The 26,533-nt window shown below is 48.5% G+C and overlaps 2 protein-coding genes across 3 annotated transcripts in view; one reads left to right on the forward strand and one right to left on the reverse strand.

Moving 5' to 3' along the window:
• Positions 1-26,533, reverse strand: part of Pard6g (par-6 family cell polarity regulator gamma) — a 1,244,350-nt gene that overhangs the window by 422,514 nt on the left and 795,303 nt on the right. The window lies entirely within an intron of this gene.
• On the forward strand, positions 1,219-18,350 carry Sall3 (spalt like transcription factor 3). Of its 2 annotated transcripts, XM_051202231.1 has the most exons (4): positions 1,219-1,657; positions 13,091-15,979; positions 16,196-16,536; positions 17,919-18,350. In XM_051202231.1, exons 1-4 carry the CDS (start codon positions 1,576-1,578, stop codon positions 18,348-18,350), a joined length of 3,744 nt encoding a protein of 1,247 aa, XP_051058188.1. In that variant the 5' UTR covers positions 1,219-1,575. The 2 variants fall into 2 exon arrangements, with proteins under 2 accessions (XP_051058188.1, XP_051058187.1); XM_051202230.1 differs by having other exon boundaries at positions 13,091-16,536.

Raw genomic sequence — 26,533 nt, forward strand, 5'->3', positions numbered from 1 at the left:
GGAGACCCGTCTGAGCCGAGGCTTCGCGCACTTGGCCATTTGCACAGGCAAAAATACAAAATGTAAGGAATGGGGGGAAAAGACACGCTTGGGGAGAAGGGCGTTGGAGCTGCTGCAGTGAGGCCTGGGGCACATCCTGGTGGCGGCTCCGGGATGAGGACGCACGCGGACGCGTGTGCTCGGTGTGGTGGGAGAGCGCGCGAGTGAGTGCTCGGGAGCGAGGCCGCGTTCGCGTGACCGCGGGCGGGGAGACGGGTGCGGGGAGCGCGCCGCGCCAGCTGGCCAAGGGTGCCCGGCTGGCGTAGACATCGCGACCCCCTCACCTGCCCCCCACGTCACCCCCGAAATCCCGACAACATGCGGCCCGCTCGCCGGACTTTCGTGGACTTGGAACTTTGAGTCTCACTCGTTGCCCACTCCGCAGGCCCGGACAGTGGGCACTGGGGCTCGGAGCCGGCGGGAACGGGAAAAGGGGGGCGGCGCCGGGGTCCCGCTGCCCCCTCCCTTCCCTGGACTTAAGGAGCCACCGGCGGTGGGGAGGCCCTGGCAGGCGGGCGCGGAGCCGTGGAGGCCCTGGTGGTGGCGGCGGGCGGGGCGGGCTCTCAGGAGTCGGTGGGGACCGGGGGGGGGGGCAGCAGAGGGGAGGAGAACGCAGGGAGGGGAGGAGCCGCGCGGCCCGCGCCGCTTCCGAACCGGAAAGTTGGTCTTGCCGAAGTCCCGCCACCCCAGCGTGCGCACTCCGCTCCGGCCGCGAGCCTCTGAGCCTGGCGCCCCGCCGGAGGACCCCGCGAAGTGGACAAGAGCCGGGAGAGAAAGTCCGGAGACGAGGGCACCTGAGCCGGAACGGGCTGGGCGAGCTGAGCGGCGCGGCGACCCGTTGCCTGCCGAGGACCAAAGGCAGTCGGCCGGCCGGCCCGGAGCGCAGGCAGTGCGGCGATCGAACGGCCCGGGCGAGACAAAGACGCCGGCCGGGCCGGAGCCCTGCCCGCGGCCGCTCGCTCCGGGAGGGGCCGCCCGGCGGCGGCGGCGGCGGCGGCGGGGAGGGGGGGCGACGGCGCAGACACTCTATAAAGGGGCGAGCCCGGCGCGCCGGCGGAGACGGCGCCGCGCGGACGCCACCAAAGTTTGCAGCCTGCGCGGCGCGGAGGGTCCGCTGCCACGGCCCGCGCCGCACCCCGGCCCGCCGAAGCCGCACCTGGGCAGCAGAGGAGCGCGACTCCCGAGCGCGATCGCCGGAGCCCGCGATGTGAACGGCGTGGACCAGCGCGCACCCAGGTCCGCAGGCGCCGCGGCCCCTCCTAGCCAGCGCGGCTGCTAATTGCGAGAGCGGCCTCATTTGCATAGGCCGCCGGAGTCCGCTGGAGGCCGGCCAATCGGCGCGGCCCTCCGCTAATGGACATGCATTATTCACCAGCCTAATTGCTCAGCCCCATGCGCGGCCCGCGCAGCCGCCGCCACCGCCCCGCGCCCCGCGCCCCGCGCCCGCCCGGCCACCCCGCGCCCACCCCGCGCTGTCCCCGCCGGCCACCCCGCTGATGCCGCTGCCCCGCACGGGGCCGGAGCGCCGCTAACAGCATGTCTCGGCGCAAGCAGGCCAAGCCTCAGCACCTCAAGTCGGACGAGGAGCTACCGCCGCAGGACGGGGCTTCAGAGCACGGTGAGGGCCGGGGACCTCAGGGTGGCCCGGAGTTCTAGGGCGCCCACCCAGGTTGGGAAGCGCGGGCGGTGGGAGCAACTGCGCGTCTTGGAGTGGGAGGAAGTTCCCCCGGTTCCCGCGAGCGAGTGCTCGCTATGAGTCGGTTCCCTCGGCCAGCCTGGCCAAACCCGGACCGGCACTCCATGGAAGCGCGCGGGCGCGGAAAAGAGTTGCGGGCCAAGTAAACTTGGCTCTGCTGCTCCGACTTGGGGAGCTGCGTGCGGACGCCGCTGTGGCCGGGCCCGCTCCGGGATGGACCGGGATCGGCTGGGCCAAAGGCGGAGGCCGGCTCTCCGAGAGCGGGCGGGAGGGGGGTCCGCGCCGCCGCCTCGGTGTTGCTCTGGGTCTCCGCGCCCCCACCCTGCTTCGGTGGGCCCTGAGCCTCCTGGAGCTCCGGGTCCCTGGTCTAGCTTAGTACTGTCCCCAGGGCGGGCGCAGCAGCGGGGGACGCGTCTGGGGCTCACCTACCGCTGGACGCGGGCCCTGGAAGCCGCCGCCTGGCCAGCTTTGTTCGGCGCCGCGCGTCCTGGTGCCCAGCCGGTGCTCGCCTGGAGCCTACCCGGGGCCCCAAGGCCACCTCGGTGATCCCAGTCTCTGTTGCCTGTGCCCGATACCGCCAGCAGGCCGCGTCGGGTGACCCTCAGGCCGCGAACCCCGCGGTGTCCCAGAGCGTTGACAAATCCAATCATCCCTTTCGGAAGCAAGTGGGAAGTAAATGTCTCTTGGCCTTTCCTTAATGGCCGACTAGGGAATTGTGGGGCGCGAGGACAGCTGTTTCTTTCGGGGGCTACTGCGTGCATGCGATAGGACCTCAGCACGCTTCTGGCGGATTCCAAGTTTTCCCTTCGGCCTTTTTGTACTCTTTTGGATGCACCGAAATCGGGCGATGGAGATACATTCGCAGTTACTTCGCTGGTAGCAACTTCCTCCTCGAACCATCCAAAAGTGTAGGGCAGTTGCTATGGAAGTTAGACACTGGAGAAGATGCGAATTTAGCATGGTTGAACTTTGCCACCCTAAAGTTTATGGCACCCTGAATCCGTAAGCCCTGGGTGCTAGTTTTGGCGCGCCTTAACAGGGTCTCCAGGGCGCCGGCCAGGAGACCGAGGAGGGGCGGCCGAGTATGACACGGAGCCCCCACCCCCAACTAGTTCGAGGTGGAAAAATTTATTCCTTAAAGGCCAACTTTTATGATCAACTTATTGTAAATTGTGTAGAGGCCGATGCAGATACTAAATAATCTTTTAACTGTGAAAATAATTCCATCTTCCAAAAAAAAAAAAAGAACAATAAAAATAACACCAAACTCAAAACCCTAACAAATAGGCGGAATGTAAGGGTTTCACACACGGCGTTAAAGTTTGACAAAGCGTGCGCGTCGCAGCAGAAGGTGAGAAAATGCCCACAGCAGCCCCGGAATGAATGAAATCAAATGGGACTCCTTGGGTCTTTTTGTTGATGTGAGGTGAGGGAGCTGGCATCTCTGCAGCCAAGTCAGCCAAGATTAGAACAGGCGATATGCTAAAAAGAAACGCTTGCATATGTCGGGTAGATTAGGGACAAAGACTCTTTTTTGTCATGGAAATGGATTTTTTTTTGTTTTGTTTACTTCTTCACATAGAATTTCTCACACTTGGGTTGTTTTGTATTACCCTCAATGACTACATGATCAAATGAATGGATTTATTTCTGCCGAATGAGAAAGACAGTCTTTCCCTCAAAAGAACTACACTGCATCCCAGTGAGGAATTTTAAAGCTTCATTATTGCGGCTCCTGAATAGCTCAAAATCCGCTTTCACGGCCGCCCTAAAATGCAACAGTGTAAATACTTCTACGCTTTGTAGGGTCGTTATCAAAATGTGCAATGCCTCCTTTTATTAAAGCATATTTTAATTAATAGAGCCAAACCTCTGTGTTTAACAGTTAACAAGCTGAGGCACTGTTGTTCATTTTTAATTTCACTTCAGAAATGTGAGTGTGGCAAAGTTAATCGTGTAAACACGTCGGAGGATATATAACCCGGACAGTGTTGAAAACCCCAGATAGTCAATTATTTACGAGTAAGCTTTTGAATTCTGCTCGCTGCTCTAATTTATTTCGAGAGTTTTCCGTACCCAGGTTTTCCATCCGTTCAGAAGTGGCATTTTTTTTTTAATCCGGGCTGTGTTGTCCACAGCCCCTCAGACTTCTGATCCCGAGGTTGCCACAGTTCCTCATCATATTTTGCAACAGGCCAAAAATAGTCTGTCTGAGGCTGAGCCCTAGTGGGGCAGCATTTGCTATTCAGGTTTGAAGGATAGTTCAGACAAACTATTAAAACAAGTTCTTTCTGATTTAATTGTTCTGAAGCAGATTGTTCATGGAGCATAAAAGATACTCCATTCCCTGTGAAGTCAAGGAATGCTCATGCTGTCTTAACTGAGATAACCAAGAAAAGTAGTTCTGTTTTTTTTTTTTTCCTTAAAGACAAATGGTTGTGTAAACTAAATTACTGCATTGTCATTTCAAGTCCTTAATTCCTTTTAGATGCAGAGGAGACAAATCCGTGCTGCATGAAGTTATAAGTGAGCTAAGTCTCCAGTGTTTTAGAAATGAAGTAAATGATTCCTTTGTATCACTTTGGGTGTGACATGTTAATTAAAGCACTGTGTCCATCCTGCAGTAAAATTGGAGGCTTTTGTTAATACCACAGGAACAGATACCATAAGTTAAAAAGAGAGAGACAGAGACAGAGAGGCACTGGAAGGCAAAGATGCATAGTCATGTTGATTTCCAGTAGAAACCCTACTTTTTTTTTTTTTTTATGGCTTATTTTTTCAGGGTTTGTTTTTTACACCAGCAATGAGGGAAAAGACAACAACACAGCTCTGGTTCTTTCCAGAACTTAGCACTGAATGAAGGAATGACAAATCTGAATGACAACAAGCCAGGCTGCCTTGTGGAGAGTTCTGGAGTTACCTTGTGATAAAATTTTAATTTTAAGTTACTGAGACTTAAATCCCCAGTGGAAACTGTCATTTTAAATCGCATATTCGTGATTACTTCCCGGTTTAGAAATAAATGTAATGCAGCTTTAGGATTCAGTCAGACCTGTGCCACCAGTAAGGATGTCCTCTGAGCCAGATGAACATTTTTTGCTCTAAGAAAAACTAATTAAAACTTCCAGTGGCAGTGCCACTCCTAAGCCCTACCAAGAACTCTAGAGACATTGCAACCCTGTGCCGGCAAAAGATAAAAGAAAAGCAGTCCTTAAAGATGCATTTCTCTGTCCTGGGAAAGTCTGGTGTTTAAGGCCAAACAAAAGAATGTTGTAATTTAAAACAGTTTTCCAGGGTGCATCTTTTTTGTGGGCATTAGCTACTTCGTGGTGTTTTTTTATTTTCTCTACCAATTTCCAGTGTATGGCTATCTTAAAAAATCTTTACAAATGTGGTGAGTCTGCAACCCAAGAACTAACGAGTGGAATTCATAGTTAAGTTCAGGGAGAGAGAGGCTCCAGTGCTCTGTGAAGAGATCTTTTTTCTTTTATCTGTATATGCAGGGTTTGCCTCCAGCCCCCCCCCCCCATTCGCATTTACAATTCAGCATACCAAAAGGGACAAAACAGAAGCCACTTTCTTACATCCACTGGCAGATTGTTTTCTCTGAAACATGAAAGGTAGAAAGTAAGTGAAGGGGGAGGGGGGAGAAGAATTTGCAAACATTTCTTTTTAAAATAACACTCAAAAACTTAACCTGTTTAAAAATGCGTGCTCCTAAAATGGGTGCCAATTAGGTCCACCTTAAAGAGAGCTGGTTAGGAGACGAGTTGGAGAATTTTGAGAAGGGTGTATTCTAAACTTTCCAAAGCCTCTGCGTCATCCAGGGCTTTCGGATGTGTGCAGACTGTAGGAAAGCGAAAGGTGTGGAGAAGCAGCAGCAATTACTTAGTAAACTGATGGTTTCTTTGTATCCAGAATGATGGGGGGAAACAGACAAAGTGGGTCGGGTTTCATGTTCAGCTCTACCATGGTCCTGGTCCTCCGTAGGTAGCTATAAGAACGTTTTCCTTGGGGATGGAGAGTGCAGCAAACAGAGCCAAGATTTCTGTTCTATGAACTGGACCATCAACTGGGGTTTAGCATTCTTATGTGTAAGTATTGGCACAAGGCCTTTTGTAAGTACATTAAAAACCCTTTAGGCTGCTCACGGGCTTTTCACCATCTCTTAAACATAGCAGCATATTTACCAGTGTCATTTTTAAAAAACAATACAAAGAAGAATGGGCTCCCTTCTCTCTTTTCCTTTATTGTTTTATTGGTTTTTTTTTCCCCCTCCGTGATTTCTTGACGAGTTGCCAGTGAATCTTAGACAACAATATCATGAAGATGTGAGCTAATGCCACTATGGGTGGGACACTTTTGTAATTACAGTGTATGTTTAAGTTACTGCACGTTTTATATACAATCTATGTGAAAACCGAATTTTAATAATTACTTCAAGAAAAGTGTTTTTGAAGTATTTTGGGTTTTCTCTTGTAATTTTAACAGTTATGATTTAAGATGCAATTAACTACGTGAGTGCCAAGCAAACAAGGCAAGGCGTGCTCCAGAAAGAGAAAAATACAGTTTTTAACAAAATAATGGAGTGACCTTTACACTCAAGACTAAGATTGATTTGTTTCTTAATTAAAGGAAAGGGGTTCTGGCCACCAAAGGGAGCTGATGGTGCCCAGCGGTTTCTTTTCTGAGGGTGGGTCTTTTCTCCCACCTCCAGCCTGGTTTGGTGCGCTGTGGTAGGTTCAGCCCCCTTTACACTCTCTGAAAGCAGGGTAACTTCATGGTGTGGCATGGAACCTTTTTAGCTGTGGTCCTAGGCAAGATGGGTGGCAGAATGCTGGCCAGCTTGCTCCTTTCCTCCCCAAAGGTGAGTTGTTAGGAGTGTTGTGACAAGCCTTTGCTTGCTTCGCCCTGCCAGGGGTGGCCACTAGATGTCAAGCTCATAATACAATTAGTGCATCTGTGCTGTTGACCTTGGCAACGGGACTCACCACTGTTCTGTTAAGTGTGAACTCTGAGCCCGTGCTAACTAGAGATCCCATGAGTTTGCTCGGTGCATTACAAGCTGATCAAATGCCATCCAGTTCAGCACAAGTGTTTATAGCTCTTGGAAGAAGAGAAACTAGCTTGCTTTTGTATAGCCATTACATCTTGAACGGTTTAATTAACCCTGCAGGTGCCAGGGCACTTTGTCCTTAAAGTGGCCTCAGACGGAGCTGTTTGATAATAGTCTTGTGTAATTTGTACACATTCGAAGTCACTGGCATCATGGGGTGGGTGGTGGCTTTTCCAGGATGACTTTCTGCTTGTATGCAAATTTCTCCCATAGAAATGAAACAGAACCGTGAAGTGATGGGATATGATGGAAATTATTTAATTACCTAGCCTAGGTACCTGAAGCCTAATGCAGGTGATCTCAGCCTCTTCCCCAGTTGAGAGACTAGGGCTATTTCTACGAAGACATTTTTTTTTTTTTGCACCAGATCCATTTTGTTTGCTCACTCCATCTCTCCCCCAAACAAACTAAGTGATGGGAGGGGGGTTGTGCATGCATGTTCTGATAGTGGATTGCAACGGAATGGACACTTTCTAGGAGAAATGTCATAAAAGGATATGGAATTTAATTTTTTGTACCAAACCTTAGAGATCTCTGTACTTGAACAGCCTGCCACCTTAACCTGAAGTGACTTAGCAAAACCTTGTTTTCAGCCCCCCCCCCCCAACCACCAAACTATGATCAGAATTGCCGGCTTCTTCTGACATGTCTCAGGTCTGTGGATTTTGTTGTTGTTGTTGTGTTGTGCTGTTTTGTTTTGTTGTAAAGTACAGATAGTGGTGTGAGCGTGAGCATGACGGGCTGGATGAAAGGGGCCATTGTACAAGCCTTAAAGTGCAACAAACATCTTTCTATCAAAGTGACCGTGTGTTCGCTACCGCCTCAACTCCGCGTCCCATAAAGGGACAGTGTCTCTGTCCCCAGAGCCTCCACACACAGATTAAAACTGAACCAGTTTAAACAGAAGACGCCTGGGGCCTGTGCCACAGGTGGTCGTGACTTAACAAATTTGTGATGTGAGCTGGAGGAAGGAAGCATGTGGGTCAGTGCCTCGCTGAGCATAGCAAGACTGCCCTCCACCGTTCGGCTCTGTGAGCACAGGCTTCCCAGGTCTGGGGGAAAAGGGCAGAAATTTTTCTTTTGCGCCTGGAATTTCTTCTACATTGTTAAACACAGCGGGAGTCTCTATTTGTCTCCTCCTGTGACACAGCTTGGGCTCAGTATGGTGATAATTCATCTTTCTTTATGGGATTCAAAGCTATCATAAGGAGTTAAAAAGAATTAATTTGCAAGGAAATAAGTGTCTCCTAAGAGTTTGGGAAAACTTGAGAAATGCTTGCTACATTTTTAAGAGACAGAAAGACAAAGGCAGAAGTGGGTTTCCTGTCCGGAAGACCCACCTGGCATCTTAAAGTTAATAGCTAAAGAGGGGAGGTTTAATATGCCTGTCTGTACTGAACATGTCTTTGCCTTCTCCCTTTGTTAATTGTACTGGCTTAAAATAAAATGTAACAAAAGTGTAGCAAAATAAAGCAAATGATAAATCAGCAATTTTACTGCTGCTTTGTAAGGGGTAAGACACTTTTGAAAAGGGAAAACAAAAATAAGCCTTGCTAAGAACTGTGCAAAAAATATTTGTATAGCAAAAGCATGACATCTCAAATATCTTTATACATTGCAATGTTTTTCACTTGTGGCCTGAAGATGATCGTGTTCTAGAAGACAGAGAAAGCATGTGTCATTTTCCCGAACTAACCAGGGGTGAAAGCTGTGATAGGTGAGGGTCTGCTAAGAATTAGCAGGTTTTTTTTATTATTATTATTATTATTAAATGCGCTGTGTTAGTAGTGAGTAGGAAAACGCAAGTATTTTTCAAATGAGTGTGGTGAAGCTAACAGCCTTGTGGTTTTCTCTGATGGGCTAAGGCCTTTCCCTCTTGGAGCCACAAACATGGCTCTCACTCAGGATGGAGTTAGGAACCCTAAGTTCTGGGGTGACTATAAATCAACCATAAATTTATTTTTTATCCTTCTCAGTGCAGGTGACTGGTTTCCAGGGCAGTGAGGCACTGTCTCCTCCTTCCAGTAGTTATCTTCATCCCATTGTCACCAGCTGGTCTGCCAAACAGGAAAAAGGCCTTCTTACAGGAGGGAGACCCAACACCCAGATGATATACGTGGTCAGCTGGTTAGCATTTGCTCCCCTTGGTGTATAAGTGTATACAACCTCTATGTATATAAAATGCCTGCCTAAGCCCTGTCTCGTTTGTTGCAAATATTGGTTGTTGAACAGGCAAAAATACAAATTACTTTGACACAAATGAGAATGTTTAGAGTGCTTGTTTTTATTTTTAATCCTCTCCAAAGAATGAATGAATGAATGAGAATAAAAACTTGCATTGCTAATAAATTTCTCAAAGTTTTCTCATTGTTATCTTGAAGAGTGTGCCTCCCTTGACTCTGGTTACCTGTCCATAAAATTTTAAGCAATATTAACTAGTGGCTTAATAACTTTTTAGCGTGGTGGCCAGTTCAGAATGTAAGTTAAAGAGAAACATGGTTAAATAATATAATCTTGGCTTTGCATGATGGCAGGGGTAAAGCAGCAATGTGATAAATTATAAACTGCAGTTTATACATACCGTGCACTTCACACATGGACACCATCATGTATGCAGTGTCAAGGGCAGGTCATAATGTATTTCCTCTCACTCTCGTTAGAATGCATCAGAGCTCAGCTCTTGTACTCTTGTGAGTCCGTACACTGTGCCCCTCCAAAGAGTCCTGTCCTTGCTCTGTTCAGTATTTCCTGACGATCTGTTCAGTTAGAGTCTTGTGTTGCTTAAAATCATTGCAAGTGTATACTAGCAATTTCAGTTTCATAGAGGAAACATGAGTCTTTTATCCGTATTTATGCCTGCCTTAATAAGTTTCTGCTTTTCTCCAACTTTTATAAAGGGGGGGGTCTAGTTACATTTGAATTTGGAAAACACAACTAATGCTTGAGCACGTGAGAATTAACACTGAAGAAGACAATTTTACTGGCATTTTAAACAGACCCCAGAAGAAATGTTAACTGGGAATTCTAATGTATTTGCCCCAAATAAGAAATGCAAATTGTTTTTGAAGAATCCCCCCATACACACTAACCGTAGTTTTTAAGATCACTCTCTTGCCAAAAGTGAAATTCATGATGAAGCTTGGCTCATATAAGCAAACTGTTGCCAGGCTTAGTTTCCTTGGGCTCATAAACATAAAAAGCCATCAACCGGTCCAAAGGGTCAGAATGCCTTTTCCTTACAATTTCCTCCTTCGAGTTGGAAGGAATATAGGTGGAGGATCATTTTACTTTGAACAAAATATCTTACATTGAGATAGTTGTCACTTAAGATTGCATTAAGCAAAATGACATTTGTCAGATCTCTGCCTTCTTTGGACAGCTAAGAAACACTTCCCATTTAGCAGCTCTTGCTGTGGAGAAAGTTTAAAAAAAAGAAGAAAAAGAAGAAATTACCTCAGCTTCAGTGCATTTGGAAGTGAACCCTAAAAACACTTAACACATTAAAAAAAAAAAAAAAAAAGCTAATGGGAATGAAAATGCAAATCTTTAAGGTAAGTGGAGATTTGTTTGGGTTGAGACCCTTTGAAAAGCACAGGCCCCCTGTGTCACACTACACTTTGTTATAAGGGAAATCTGGGAAAGTTCATTTGGGAAGATATAACTTACAGTTATTTAAATTAATTCCGGCCACACTGAATACACTTTAAATGGTCTCAGAGTTAAGCATTTTCTGAATGAATTGTCTCTAGAGCATACCAGATATAAAGAAAAAGTGTTCTTTTAATAAGATACTGTCTTATAAGATTTAACGTGTATATACAGTCACTTTTTGTGACCTATAAATTTTTGTCTTCTTAAAGGAGGTGCATATGGACAGCATTTCAGGGCATTCACAATTTTTAATATGCTAGTGTTTACTTTTTTTTAGGAAGTACAAAAATTATACTTTTTAATGTCATAGCTTTTACACTGGGAAAGCAACTTTTTAAAGTCAGCCTCCTGCTTAGCTATTTCTGTGCATCTATTTCTCTGCTTAGTGTAAATAAGCTTTTAAATGTCAGCATATACACACACACACACACTGGTGTGCATGTGTACATGATGTGCATATGTTTTCGAAGGACATTATACACTTAAAGAGAAATCATAATTTTTTGGCATTTTGTTAAAACTTCTAAAATTATTACTGGAATTTTGAAGAGCCCTTAGGTTTTTGTTTTGTTTTGTTTATTCATTGATTTAAAAAAAAAATCTAGCCTCCCCAACCCTGTTCCATAACCTTAACCAGGTTTTGCAATTAGCTTTGCATACATTGAGCAAGGTTGAGCATGGAGGGCTTGTTTTGTTAATGTGCCTATCTGCTGTATAAATCGGCTGTGTCTTTGCTCCCAGCTACCCTCAACCTCATTACAGATGCCTCTATTGCGTTCCTTCCCCCATGCAGTAATGAGACGGCTTGGTGCAGCCTGATCTTCGCACTGAGTTTACTTTAAAAGTCTATGGGGTTTATGGGCTGCAGCTCTAACTTCTTTCCCCTTCAAATGGCTTAGCCAGTTAAGAAAATGCTAATTGAATGCTGCTAATAATTTTTAAAGGCATGTATAAATTACCTGGAGATAATGGCCTCATGGAAACCAACAGACCAGCCACACAATATTTTTATTTCATTTTCCAGGAGAGGAGCAGTGAGATTTACTGGATGGAATTAAAAAATAAAAATAAAAACAATAAACCCCCAGATTCCTCTGCTCAATGGGTTGCTGAATCAAACGCCACCCCTCCCCCCCCAAAAAAAGAAACCTCAAAAGAAAAATGTTAGCAAGTTCATGTGCTTGTGCCAGAACTCCAATGCCTTTTCGGAAGGGACTGGAAGATGTTTTGTTCTCCACCTCAACTTTGCACATTTAACAAAGAGCTGACTTGCCTGTGACATTTGCTCTGTTCAACGGATCAGTTGCTGTCACTCCATCTGCAAGCTGGGAAAAAAAAATCCTCCAGTCGGTGGCACCCAACCCAAACTGGTACACGAAACCTGGCAGCAGCAGGCACCTCTATCACCACGGTGACCCAAAAAGCCAGAGCCAGAAGTGTCACTGGGTGTCGATTTCAGTTTCCCATACAGCTATTTATTTGATCAGGTGTGAATTAGAGTTGTTCATTAAACAGGGTTGTTATTCGGTACAAGAGGGTTAGGGAGACAGAGGAAGTAGCTGCCTACAACAGTAATTAAACATGTGTAACCAATTAGAGGCTTTTCCACGATGGCGCAAGCATATAATTTGCTAAGTCTTTCTATGAGAATAGATGAAAATAGGTACAGAAAGTGTGTCTGACTACAACATTCTCATGTTAAACATGTCAACATAAATGAACTTTAAATATATAATTCCTGGTTTGTTAACAAACCACTGAACTCCATTGGCTAATCACAATAACATGTAATTTCAAGTTCATTTCGCCAAAGAATATTGCATCTGACAGAGCCGATTAATTGTACTAAACGTGATTCATGTTAGACCTAGTGTGTGTTGATAGTCACCTGGCAAATCCTAAAATGCAGAGGCCTCCCGAAAGAGGAGAGGTAGGGGGCAAGCAAGGACGCCACCATTAGGATCCAAAGTGCTTGTAGTTTCTTTGTTAACGTTCACAAATCATAGTATTTAGTCTAAATTTCCTACGCGAAATAAATGCCTATCGATTCAAAAGGTTCTGTAGGATGGTGTTAGATTGGCACCGCCTCCGCTGGGCTTAGGGATGATGAATCCAGGAGGCCAGAGCACACCACACTGGCTTCCTGTCAGGTGCTGGTGTGTGGGAAAGGTTACGGATTAGCTCGGAGATGTTAAGTGAACTGGCAGAGGCGTCTCTAATTTTGTTGGAAATGAGGAAGCCCGATGGTAAAGGAGAATCCTAATGAGCCCGTCGAAGGCTGGCTTTGTACCCAACAGACAGGGTGGCTGCGGATTGTATGAAGATATTGGAAATCGATGGCTTGTATGGAATTCATTAAGAAGCAGTATCCACAATTGATAGAGCCTCATAATTTGATGGATTGTGCTAAGAAAATGATTAGCTAGCTAGAAAGAGTCATAGAACACACACGCTGGGACGTCAGAAATGTTGAAGTGGGGTAATTTGTACAAAATAAAAAATATTGATTTTACTGATGTGCAAAATTTTGAAATGGAGGGCGGCTGTCTGCGGAGCCTAGCTGATGTAATCTCTCGGTGGTTTCCTAGGCGTCCCCGGGGACGGTGCTGAGGACGCAGAGAGCAGCAGTGAGAGCCGAAGCGGCAGCGAGGAAACCAGCGTGTGCGAGAAATGTTGTGCTGAGTTCTTCAAGTGGGCAGACTTCCTGCAGCACAAAAAGACCTGCACCAAGAACCCACTGGTGCTGATCGTGCATGACGATGAGCCAGCGCCGCCCTCCGAGGACTTTCCAGAACCTTCTCCCGCCAGCTCGCCCAGCGACCGCACCGAGAGTGAGGTGGCTGAGGAGGTGGCACCCACGGAGGGCAGCGAGGTGAAGGCTGCTGCCAAGGAGGCAGAGCCCATGGATGTGGAGGCATCTGCAGACAAGGGCCCTCCGGGCCCAGGTGTGGCCCCACCGCCTGCACTGCCACCGCAACCGGAGCCTGCGGCCTTCAGCATGCCTAGTACTAACGTGACGCTGGAGACGCTGCTCAGCACCAAGGTGGCTGTGGCACAGTTCTCCCAGGGTGCGCGTGCAGGCGGCACGGCAGGGGCTGGTGGCACCGTGGGCGCTGTGGCCATCCCCATGATCCTGGAGCAGCTGGTGGCACTCCAGCAGCAGCAGATCCACCAGCTCCAGCTCATCGAGCAGATCCGCAGCCAGGTGGCCCTGATGAGCCGCCAGCCCGGGCCTCCACTGAAGCCCTCTGCCGGTGCCCCCGGAACAGCCTCGGTGCAGCTTCAGGGCCTGGCTCCGCATACGGCCCTCCAGCTTTCCACTGGACCTGCCTCTGCCTCTGCCGGCTCGGGCTCCACCCTGCCAGCGGCCTTCGATGGCCCCCAGCACCTGTCCCAGCCTGCATCTGGCACAAGCACCCCTTGTAGCTCCAGTGCTGGCCCCACCGAATCTGGGGCACACCCAGCCTGTAGCACTGGCCCGGCTCCAGGAGCCGTGGCTGCAGCCTCCACTGCGGTGGGCAACACGGTGCAGCCCCAGAATGCATCTACACCCCCTGCCCTGGGCCCTGGGCCCCTCCTCAGTTCAGCCTCCAGTCTGCCAAACCCTCTGCTACCTCAGACTTCATCCAGCAGCGTCATCTTCCCCAACCCGCTGGTTAGCATTGCTGCCACAGCCAATGCGCTGGACCCCCTGTCAGCTCTTATGAAGCACCGCAAGGGCAAGCCCCCTAATGTGTCAGTGTTCGAGCCCAAGGCCAGCGCCGAGGACCCTTTCTTTAAGCACAAGTGCAGGTTCTGTGCCAAGGTCTTCGGCAGCGACAGTGCCCTGCAGATCCACTTGCGCTCACACACAGGGGAGCGGCCCTTCAAATGCAACATCTGTGGGAACCGCTTCTCCACCAAGGGCAACCTGAAGGTCCACTTCCAGAGACACAAGGAGAAGTACCCCCACATCCAGATGAACCCCTACCCTGTCCCGGAATACCTCGACAACGTGCCCACCTGCTCCGGCATCCCCTACGGCATGTCCCTGCCCCCAGAGAAGCCAGTGACCACCTGGCTGGACAGCAAGCCGGTGCTGCCCACTGTGCCCACATCAGTAGGGCTGCAGCTACCCCCCACTGTCCCTGGCACCCACAACTACACGGACTCCCCTAGCATCACCCCCTTCAGCCGTTCCCCACAGAGGCCCTCTCCAGCATCCAGCGAATGTACCTCTCTGTCTCCGGGCCTCAACAATACAGAGCCTGGAATCCCAGTGAGGCCCGAGTCGCCCCAGCCGCACCTTGGTGGGCCTTCCCTTCCTAAAACCGAGCCGGTCAGCCTGCCTTGCACCAGTACAAGGACGGGGGATGCTCCAGTGGTGGGTGGGCAGGTCAGCGGGTTGCCCACTCCAGCTGCCACCACTGTGACAGACAGCGCCTGCGCAAGTCTGGGTAGCCCTGGTCTTCCGGCTGTTTCTGACCAGTTCAAGGCCCAGTTTCCTTTCGGCGGGCTGCTTGACTCTATGCAAACGTCAGAGACCTCCAAACTGCAGCAGCTGGTGGAGAACATCGACAAGAAGATAACGGACCCGAACCAGTGCGTCATCTGCCACCGCGTGCTGAGCTGCCAGAGTGCCCTGAAGATGCACTATCGGACGCACACAGGGGAAAGGCCCTTCAAGTGCAAGATCTGTGGCCGCGCCTTCACCACCAAAGGCAACCTGAAGACGCACTTTGGGGTGCACCGTGCGAAGCCCCCCCTCCGGGTCCAGCATTCCTGCCCCATCTGCCAGAAGAAGTTCACCAACGCGGTGGTGCTCCAGCAGCACATCCGCATGCACATGGGGGGGCAGATCCCAAACACACCCCTGCCCGAGGGCCTCCAGGAGGCCATGGACGCGGAGCTGCCCTCGGATGAGAAGAACGCGGAGACCCTCAGCAGCTTCGACGACGACATTGACGACAACTCCATGGAGGAGGACTCGGAGCTGAAGGACACGGCCAGTGACTCCTCTAAGCCACTCCTCTCCTATTCGGGGTCCTGCCCACCCTCGCCCCCATCAGTCATCTCCAGCATTGCTGCCCTCGAGAATCAGATGAAGATGATCGACTCCGTCATGAACTGCCAGCAACTGACCAGCTTGAAATCGGTGGAAAACGGGTCTGGGGAAAGTGACCGCTTGAGCAATGATTCCTCATCAGCGGTGGGTGACCTAGAGAGCCGTAGTGCGGGCAGCCCTGCTCTGTCTGAGTCTTCGTCCTCCCAGGCTCTGTCACCCGCTCACAGCAATGGTGAGAGCTTCCGTTCCAAGTCACCAGGTCTTGGCCACCAGGAGGATGCACAGGAGATCCCTCTGAAGACTGAAAGGCTGGACAGCCCACCCCCCGGCCCAGGAAATGGAGGTGCCCTGGACCTGACAGCGGGCCACCCTGGGCGGCCACTCATCAAGGAGGAGGCCCCTTTCAGCCTGCTGTTCCTGAGCAGAGAGCGGGGTAAGTGTGCGAGCACTGTGTGTGGTGTCTGTGGCAAGCCCTTTGCTTGCAAAAGCGCGTTGGAAATCCACCACCGCAGCCATACCAAGGAGCGGCCATTTGTCTGCACGGTCTGCAGGCGAGGCTGCTCCACTATGGGTAACTTAAAGCAGCACTTACTGACACACAGATTGAAAGAGCTGCCTTCTCAGGTGTTTGACTCCGACTTTACTCTAGGTCCCAGCCACAGCACGCCTAGCCTGGCCTCCAGCCCTGCGCCCACCATGATCAAAATGGAAGTCAACGGTCACAGCAAGGCCATCGCATTGGGTGAGGGCCCAGCCCTGCCAGCTGGAGTCCAGGTCCCTACTGGGCCCCAGACAGTGATGAGCCCTGGCCTGGCACCCATGCTGGCACCCCCACCACGCCGGACACCCAAGCAGCACAACTGTCAATCATGTGGGAAGACCTTCTCCTCGGCCAGTGCCCTGCAGATCCACGAGCGCACCCACACTGGCGAGAAGCCCTTCGGCTGCACCATCTGTGGCAGGGCCTTCACCACCAAGGGAAATCTCAAGGTAAGAGGGCCTGGGGCAGTGGCCAAGCGCAGGGCCCCACATTCCCCGTGTAGGCAGAGATTCTGCCTTCACGCTTTGTGTGTGTATGTAGTGTGTGTGTGTATACACACACGTGCGGAGTGGGTTGTTTGTACATGTACAGTTTGCGTGTACACCGTGTGCGCGCGTGGGTATACACACGTTTATATGAGCAGTGTATATACACATGCATGCACACATCCTCAAAGGACGTGCGTGTCCTTTGAGTAAGTGAAGTTCGTGAGTAAGTGAAGCAGGAAGCCGTGTTCCACCCAGAGACCTCACGTCTGAAATTCCTCTGATGGATGGTATCAGCCTGCTCCAGGGCCTCGGGCCATGACAGATACTTGATGAGCAGGCCCAGGACACAAACCTCTTGAATCTTGGTCCTTAAACATTAGCATATATCAAAGATGAGGCTTGCTCTGTGAGTTCTAGGGTGTTCTCTTGTCTGTGTAGCTGCAGACAGGGACACCAGGTGGGGAGTTTCCCAGCATGTGAAGCCTGTGTCCCTCCTGAAGACCAAATGAGGCTGAGTGTTATCAACCACTGCTGGCAGATGCCACAGACTGCTCCAGGTCTCTGGCTATGCTGCTGGCCTCAGCCAAACACACACCACCTCACAAATGAGACTAAAATGTTCACTGTCCAAAGTAGAGGGCTCAGAAGCCTCTCTAGAGATAGTCCAGTGGCCAATGCTGACAGATCAGGACCTCCTGAGGACTCTGCAGTTCTGGGTGACCCAGGAGCCCTTAGCACTCACCTTTCCTGTTACAGAGAAAACAAGAGAAGGGACCCTCAAAGAGTTCAAGACCTTTAACAATCTTGAAAGTGGGCGGGGATGGTGGTGGTTCAGTCTAGTCTACTTGGCGAGTTCCAGGTCAGTAGCAGACCCTACCTATCTCAAAAAAAAAAAATGGACAATGTTTGAAGAATAACACCAGAGGTGTACTACACACACACACACACACACACACACACACACACACACACACACACAAAGGTGGGGACAGGAGCAAGCCCTGGAAAACATCCTTTATCCTTAAAGCTCTGGAATATTCTCTAGCATTCGTGTGCGTGTGCGTGTGCGTGTGTGTGTGTGTGTGTTGGGGGAGTTGTTGGTGTCTGACAAGTTTGTCCCTTTGTATACTGCTTTTGCTTTTTTATATTCACAGAATGAATTGGGGTGTGTGTGTACTACAAGGTGCCCCTCCCCTCAAAAAAGCCAGCCTAACTGCACTCTGTTGACCCCTGGCTAATGCTTAGAATGCCTATAAATAACACGAAACATTGAAGCCAGGGCGTTGCTGCCGGACAGGTCTAGACTTTCTTACTTGTGTCTTGTCTCTCTGTGTCTCCCACAGGTACACATGGGCACCCACATGTGGAACAATGCGCCTGCGAGGCGTGGCCGCCGCCTGTCTGTAGAAAATCCCATGGCCCTGCTCGGTGGGGACGCTCTGAAGTTCTCAGAGATGTTCCAGAAGGACCTGGCAGCTCGAGCAATGAATGTTGACCCAAGCTTTTGGAACCAGTATGCCGCGGCCATCACCAACGGGCTGGCCATGAAGAACAATGAGATTTCCGTCATCCAGAACGGAGGCATCCCTCAGCTCCCAGTAAGTCTAGGAGGAGGTGCCATCCCACCTCTGGGCGCCATGGCTGGCGGGGTGGAAAAGACACGCACTGGCAGTAGCCCACCCATTGTTAGCTTGGACAAAGCGAGTTCAGAGACAGGAGCCAGCCGGCCCTTCACAAGGTTCATTGAGGATAACAAGGAAATTGGAATAAACTAGCCAGATAGACTAAAGACTGTGTCCTCCTGCTCTGTCCCCAGCCCTCTAATCACAGTCCAAGCATCAGGCGTTGGGCCGCGTCTCTTATTAGAATTTTATCCGTGACAGTAAGCACGTGCCCTGCGTGGCTGCTGCGAGGTGGCCTGCTGAGCGCTGGCTGTGTGGGACTTCTTCAACAGTGGGTTTTGACTGTTCTTAAGGACCCTGCAAGCTTTTGACTCGCTTTCAGACAAAAGCTTAAGTGCTTGGAAAACTGCCTTAGGGACAGAAAAAGCTCCGACCGTATCTACTTCATTTCTCCTAAAACCTAGTGACCCCTCACCTGGGGGGAGCAGGGTCGCCCCCCCCCCACCGGGCGTGGTCATCCATCGAGCCACATTCAATGGTTTTATTCAGATTCTGTAGACACCTGAACTCTGTTTTAGGGACTCTTCGTCTTGAAGAAGCAGTTAGTTCAGTGCTCCGAACCCTGTGTATTACGACAGTCTCTTCGTCTATAGTATTTATGTTAAGATTATGCGGGTAACAGACAGTAAAATAACCCAACCTTAAATGAAGACCTTGTATCACAGAATACATCTGGCTATGTGATTTTTATTTTTATTATTATTTTTTCTAATTTAAAGCAAGGTTTGCTTTACTATAAATAAGTGGATTAATTAAATGCAGGCAAAATCGTGACGTTCTATTGGGAAAGACAGCATGCTATTTGTGTGCAAGTACCTGTCAGTAATGCCCCGCCCCCTTTTTAATTTAAATGTTTGTAGCTGCTATGTGAACAGTTGTTCTCTAGTGTGGTCTGTAGCCCAGTGGTTGGACTGGGAACAAGTTACAGACAAGCATCACCGTAAAATGAGTCACAGCACTATAACGTTTCACACTATCAAAGCTGTATAATAAAGAGGTAATGTTTGTAGAACGTGGTTGCAAATCTTAATTTATACAATTGCACTTTTAGTATTTTGTATTAGGGAGGTTTGTCTATAATTTGAGAATTAAAAAAAAGATGTAAAGTATTTTATAAATAGTACTTCTGTTTAAAGAAAATGGAGAAAAAAAATCATGTCACAGTTTACTGTTTTTGTCTTAAAGTCGAACCTGAGAAATCTATGCTGTTTAAGCAGAAAAGCCACCCAGAAGACTTGTTAGCACCTCAGTAAAACAAGGCCTGCCAGTTCTTAAATTAACATTATTTAACTTTTCTACAAAACCCGTTGAAAAACTGTGATCACCCTAAACTTTGACAGATTAAATATCTTAATCCTGTAACATAGAAAAAAAGATGGAGCAATGGAGTGAACATTGTGTAGGTGTGATTTACTGTAGGCTCGCCCCTTTCTCTCACACAAACCGGATGTGACTGCCTCACAGCACTGGTCATGGCGGAAATGAGCCAGGGGCAGTGAGGGTCTAGCCCTAGAACCGGTCTTAACTTTGACCGTTCCTGAGTTTGCGACTCATTGTCTTTTCAAGTGCAAACACGGTGCAGTGTCCTGGTTATGCAAAAGTCTGATCCTTTGCTGATGACATCTCTAAACCGAATCCAGTGAGCAAAGAAGCCAGATGCTGGGAGGCAGGGCTGAGTCAAAACTGGAACGTCAGTGCTGTGTGTACTACCTCATTTTTGTGCATCGCAAGCATGCTGGGATGTTACACAATGAACTTCCAACAAAACTGCTCAAGACATACTGTAGGTAGCTGGGTACCTCAGCAGGGAGTTGTCTGCGCCTGAACGCTAAACCAGACAGTGCAAAACAGACGGATAGAGCAGTCACCTCATACCACTGAACCAACAGGAGAAGGCACTGTAGGGGAATGACTACCGCTAGCCCGTGGCTGAGCAGAGAGCTTCTGGGGCTCATTAGCTGCTCCTGTCTTTGGAAATGAACGAGGGACTCTGCCTCTGTGATCCGCGTAGTGAGGTGGGCCGTCTCCAGGCCATGCTATCTCTTGCTGGGGCCGGACTGGGTGCTTCGGCTTTGGGAAGAGGAAGACAGTGCTCCGGCTGTTGAATGTCTCGTTATTTATCTGTGTCATGGTGTGTTTGTCTCCTCTCTTGGTTGGTATTCGGTACCATGTTAGTGTGCTTTCTTCTCTCAAAACGATGTGTATATAACTTAAGGAAAGAGAAATGTAAAGCGTTATAAATGAGATGGCTGATGAAGGTGCAGTGACCACCCCCAGTCTGGGGGTGTTCAGGGCTGGCTGTCCCTCTGCGTGGTGAAGAGAGACACTATTTTTATAACACAAAACCCACGTAGGGAGAGGGCCTCCCAGAACCAGCCAGGCTGTTTCGTAGATCCAATATATTTTATGATTAAATCTTGTGGCTTGACACATCTACTGACTGAAATGGATGTCTTAGTCTAGGTTACTATTTTTGTCATACGGAACTGAATAAAAAAAATGCAGGATGTCATATTAATTTCTGAATTGTGTTCCCTGGTTCTTCTTGGTGGAATTTGCAGTGCTGGCCATTTGTGCTGAATGGATGTCTGTGGTGTTTTCCATGGGGAAAGTCAACAAGGGTTGACAGGCCTAAATTCCAGCAACGCCTGGGAGTCCTGAGATTGATCTTGAATTTTTGCTTTCAGTGCTGGGCATAGCACCCAGGGCACGGTACTTAGGCCTGTACCTCGCCACTCATCCATATACCTTTCCTTTGATTCTTTTTCAACTCCCCCCCACACAAAAAAAGTAAAAATAAATCTAATTGTGGATATTGTTTTCCATCTGCCGGGGAAGACAGTGTAGTAGAGATGCCAGCCAAAGAGCCCTGGCCAAGCGCAGGATTTGCCTTCCCTTCATCTGCACTGAGTGTGTATAGCAGCTTCCAGGACACTTCCGCCAACAGATGATGTCGAGTGCTCCGAGGGAAGAGCAGGGATGAGGAGTGTGCTCAGAGGCACGGCACAGGGCAGACAGCGTGTGGACTTCCCTGCAGCAGCCTCTGTCTCCTCCCGCTGGGGATGTTATTTATTTTTAAATTAGCTTTGTCTCACAGATAGAATTGCTGAGACTTGTAGCTTTAAGAGCTCCTGGATATTATGTCTGATAGTCCATTTCTCCTTATTTAAATATTAGATGAGCATCGACACCCAGAAGCTGAAGTTGCTTGGATCAAGGGCACTGCAGAAGCAGGGTGAAAAGTGCCCACCGCTAACCCCGCTGGCCAGGCTGCCCTTCACTATTCCCAGGCCTTCAGAATGAAACTGTTTGATGTACTTGAGCTAAGCCAGACAATAAATTCAGTTTTTAAAAATGAGAAATAGCAAAGATTCCACAACTATTTAGAATCGCTGATACAAATTAAAATTCGAGAGAAAAGGGAGCTATCCCTTCTATTTCTAAATTATTTTTAAGGAGCAGGCCAGGGGGGTCTGGGCTTAGCGCCGCGTGTGGTTTCTACTCCAGGCACCTGCTCTCCTACTTGAATCGTAAGTGGCAAAAATCCCTAAAAGTTATTTAACTGCTTTTCTGTTCTAAGTTCATTTCAGGATCCGCTAACATTTAAAACTAATTAAAAAGCAGTGCTACAGGGTCAAAAAGAATAATCTTGTGTCCATGGGTGACAGTAGATGGCTATGTCTCCCCTGCTTTTACTTCCCGTGTGGCAGATAATACCTGGTCCCATGTGGCATTTCATACATACAGCCAACGTCAGGGCATTTCTTTATTCCTGAACGGTGTCTGCACCTTCAGGATACCACCAACTTCAAACCACCGTGGTCCCTCCTCAGCGGCACGCCCCTAACGACAGACACTTGAACCCTTCATGTCTCCCTCTTAGCGTGTGTTTGAGGCAAAGCAGCGATGGTGGTTCTTTGTCCAACCTGTTCCCACCATGTACCCTGACCAGCCCAGCTCATTCACCAACTACCAGGGCTAAGGTAGAGAGAACAACGGCTTGTTATCAGTAGAGGACTCTTGTGACCTAGTGCTCCACCAAAGGACAAGATGGGGCGCAGATTTTGCCTCTTAACTGATTTGAGAAATGTTAAAATCTGACCTACAAAAATATTTCTTATAATAAGAAAAATCCTTTTCCTTTTTGCTTCAAAGAGAAAAGACTGGTAATAACGCTGATTGGTCTTTTCAAAGGAGAGCCTTAAGAACGAGTCACAAGTCATCTCCAGTACTGTGGTACTGACTCTGAAACATGGGTGTGATGGGTGTGATGGGGGCTCTGTGTGTCCTTGGGGTATGATCTGCAGAGCATCAAGGCAGGAGCCTAAGTGGACAGTGTGTCTGTGGGAGATTGAGCCTCTCCCTCCCCCCATCCACACTCCTTAGAAACTGATGATAGATTCAAACCCTTCCACGTGTAAAATTCTATGTTTTCTTAAGCTGCTAATAATATACCTTCCCTGTCATGATTCGGTGGACAGGGTAATGGACAGTATTCATACAGAGAGAGAATGTGAACAATTGCCCAAGAATATTATCTCATAATTATAACGTTTTTACTATAAACAAATAATGAAAGGATTCTGTGGAACCACTTTGGGAGCACTTAAAATGTGTTTCTGTCTGTACACAGGGAAAGAACAGAGCATTCAGCTCTTTGAAGTTCTTTTTAAATGCCGCAGTACCTGTGGTAAAATAAAAGGCTGTTTCACGAACACTATGCTGACTTCCTTCTCTGTTAGAAAAAGAGATTTTTTTTTTTAAAAAGTGACTTGCCCCCCCCCCACGCATGGAATGCAATACAAGCACACGCACAAGCTTGCACACCCCTGAGGAAGATCAGAATGCTCAGATTAACATGGCAGTTATTTCCTGGTCATTAAAATATTCAAGAAGCCAAATCAGTTACGTTGTTAACACCCCATTTGCAGCTCTGTGTGCATCCATCCTTTTTTGGCGGCGTCCCAGTATATAATCTAGACAAGGCAGACTTGAGTGCACCCACTTGAGACATGCAGCAGGCTCGGGAAACCCCTGGTGGGAGACTCAGGAAGGGGGCGTCAGGGCAGAGTGGACGGCGTGGGCACGAATCAACAGAAAACAAAGGGGTCCTGTCCATGGGCTGAGAGGGGGAACCCGACCTTGTCAGTGTGACCTCTCTCACTGTACAGGACTCAAACACACAAGGGTGAGCATTTGTGAGCAAGGAGAGTCTATAGCCCTCCACGTGTTTTCTAAATTGGTTTTGTTTTGTTTTTTTTTTTTTTTTTTAAATCCTGAGAGGTCTGTAAACTAGAGATGTCAGGGAGAAGCACGGGTCACTTCTTAACACACCTCCGTGTGCAGTATGCTAAGCCGCCCTCGTTAGTTTTACTGATTTGCATTCATCTTGGGTTAATTTCAAGGATACAACTTTTTAATGCAAGTAGAGATGACCAGGCTGGTCTCGAACTCATGGAGATCCGCCTGCCTCTGCCTCCCAAGTGCTGGGATTAAAAGCGTGTGCCACTACACCTTGAGATGGAAATCTTTAAATGACAAAAGTCGCCGCTTTTTTCCTCTAGAACCAGTAGATCTTTCGATTACACTTAAGATACAAAAGTGTTGGTGTCTTCTGTTTTTCCCCCTATTCGTTATGCCAAGAACAATTTAGGAATAATGGTTTAGAAATGCAGGCACCATCTATGCCAACCCTACTCATAAAGAAACCAAAGTGGGCCTGGGGAAAAAAATTTCCCCTGCGATAGGTCAAAGTTTTAGGAATATTTTTTACAAGAAATTGCTTGAGGCCTTCCTCCCCACAATTTCAAATAATTGTCAAATAAATTAAATTTCAACAGAAATCCTTCTCGGCCCTTATTTTTCTGTGGACTTTTGCACTGTGACTTTTAGTAATGTGTTCATTCCCCTGTGAACACTGCAGACATCTTGGGATCCGTGCCCTCCATCAATCTCACCCGTGAGATCTGGAATCTTCCATGAGACAAATTTAATAACGAGATACTTTTTTTTTTTTTAATCTAGAGCTTTTAAAAAATACTCAAATTCCAGAAACATAGGCATTGGGAAACAACTGTATTACTTGTCACCAATGTATGGATAGATGCTTCTCCAATAATAAGATGGAATAGCTAAGATTTCAGCCAGAAGTACCTGGGTCTTTATTACTGAGAAAAGACATGTATGATATCGATTCCGGGCAGGATTCTGGCAATTGGTGGAATTGCCTCACTGATAAATATTTATGAACGGTCTCCTCACTGGAACCCCAAGCCTCTTCTGAATCTTGGGTGTTTGTAGAGTCTGGGACCAAGCCTGGCAGGTAAGTCCCCCAGCTCTTTTGTCCCACACACTGTGTTGCCACCCCGTACCCAGAATTTAGTTGGTGGCTTGTTTGCTTGCTTGTGTGGCTTTCTGTTTGCCCTTTAGTTGCTATTGTTTTTACCCCATCTGTCCCGGCTTACTGAAGAATGTGGGATATCAGTTTAATTATAATAGCAATCTGGTTATTTCAGGACGGTATTCTAAGTCAAGCTGTGACCCATGGCATCTTTTCTCCTTCTGGACTGGATTAGATTCTCAGTTTTAGAAATGCAGGCATGGGGTCTTAGGAGAAATTCAGATTACAGATGGGTCCTGCTCTTACTATAAGACACAGTCAAGACAGTCGCAAGCCGTGAAGGAAAAGTCAGCTGCTGAGTGTCTGGAGCCCCTTACTGGATGGTGGCTGGGCTCAGCCTAGCCCTTCCTGGTGGACAGTCATAGAGCAAGCTGTGTTCCATGCATTCGTTGCCCGCCACCAGTGTGTGGACTGCATGCCATGGGGATACAAGACCACTCCAGGATTGATCACATCGTAAAGGCAGCCGGATGAACTGGTTTGATTCCTTTGCTTGTAGTGTGCAAGGGATGGAACCAGCTTGATACCCATCAAGGGCATCCGGTGAATAATTGCAGGCTATGTAAATATAAACGCACTAAAAGCACTATAATCACAGGCCTCCCCTACCCCCATCCCCCGCCCCCCCCCAAAAAAAGGGGTCACTACACTACTGTTGGGAATCGAGAGATAGAAGGAACCTACATGCTACAAGCAGGAACTTGCAGGGGAAACAATAGCACTTTGATTAAAATGACCTTTTGAAAATTTCAATTTTAAAATCTTAAACCCCGGCTTTTGATCTTACAACTTTCTTGGTAAGAACAAGCTCCAATTGTTTTGCCTCTGCGTTTTAGCATTTAGCAAGAATTTCTGCATTTATTTATTGCCAGGCAGTGAGCTCCTGCAATGAGTCCAGCTCTGCAGGAAGAGGCACAGTGACCCAGGTGGTGCATCTGCTTCTCCGCAGTGACGAATTCAGCTTTCCCCAGGCAGCAGGGCTAAGCTTGCTACTTCAAGTCATTCTTCCTGAGCAAAGGCTAGGCCGCTTTCCTTCACTTTGTAGACACGGACAAAATAGCCAGCATGTGTTTGCAAAGCTGGCCTAGTATTCCCTTTTTTAAAAAGAGGCTCTGTATCACCCCAGCACAGCTCAGTATCACTTGCATCTTCTCAGGCTTTGTAACCGAAGAGACCGGAAGCCTCTCTTCTGCTAACAGAAAGCTCGTGTAACTTAGAGGAGGCCCAGAAAGGTGACACACTGCCCAGGAGCCAGGGTTCCCCAAAGCAAGCGGCAGTTAACCTGCTTTTTCTAAAAGCTATGGGGGGGGGAGGGCTTCCATGATGCCTGGAACCCAACATAGAACACTGTGACCTTTCCAGACATTCCAATTGCCTTTCGGGAGTACAAATAAAATGTGTTGAAGCACGTTGCCAGGCTACAGAGACTCCTGCAAACTCCAGGGATGCTCCGATGCTCTGTGTGCCTTCGGTGGCTCCTGGCTTGGGCTCCTCTGTAACACATAAGATACTGAGGGCTGACTTCTCAGCTGATGATTTACACATGATGAGAGCTTATTTCTGACAAGCGCTTCCTGGAAGGTGACCCCGATTGCATGCTGTGTTGTTCCTTTAGAAGTTCATGTCTACACGTGCCCACTTCCACTTACCCGAGTCACACAAGCTCTCCTGAGGCTTGTCCCTGGAATTTGAGGGTTGCACAGCGACCATGAGTGTCTGTCGAGTGAAGAGTACCCAGTCCCCACCCCATACACAGAGCCCTGGAGTCTGCTTCCAGTAGTGGGTGTGGTTAACCAGTGTGGGGAACCCTGGCGAACAATCTGAGGATTTGCATATAGAGGCCAACTAGGACAACTGTTTGAGTTGTTAAGCGTTG

This window comes from Phodopus roborovskii, unplaced genomic scaffold, assembly GCF_943737965.1.
Source record: "Phodopus roborovskii unplaced genomic scaffold, PHOROB, whole genome shotgun sequence".
NCBI lineage: Eukaryota > Metazoa > Chordata > Mammalia > Rodentia > Cricetidae > Phodopus > Phodopus roborovskii.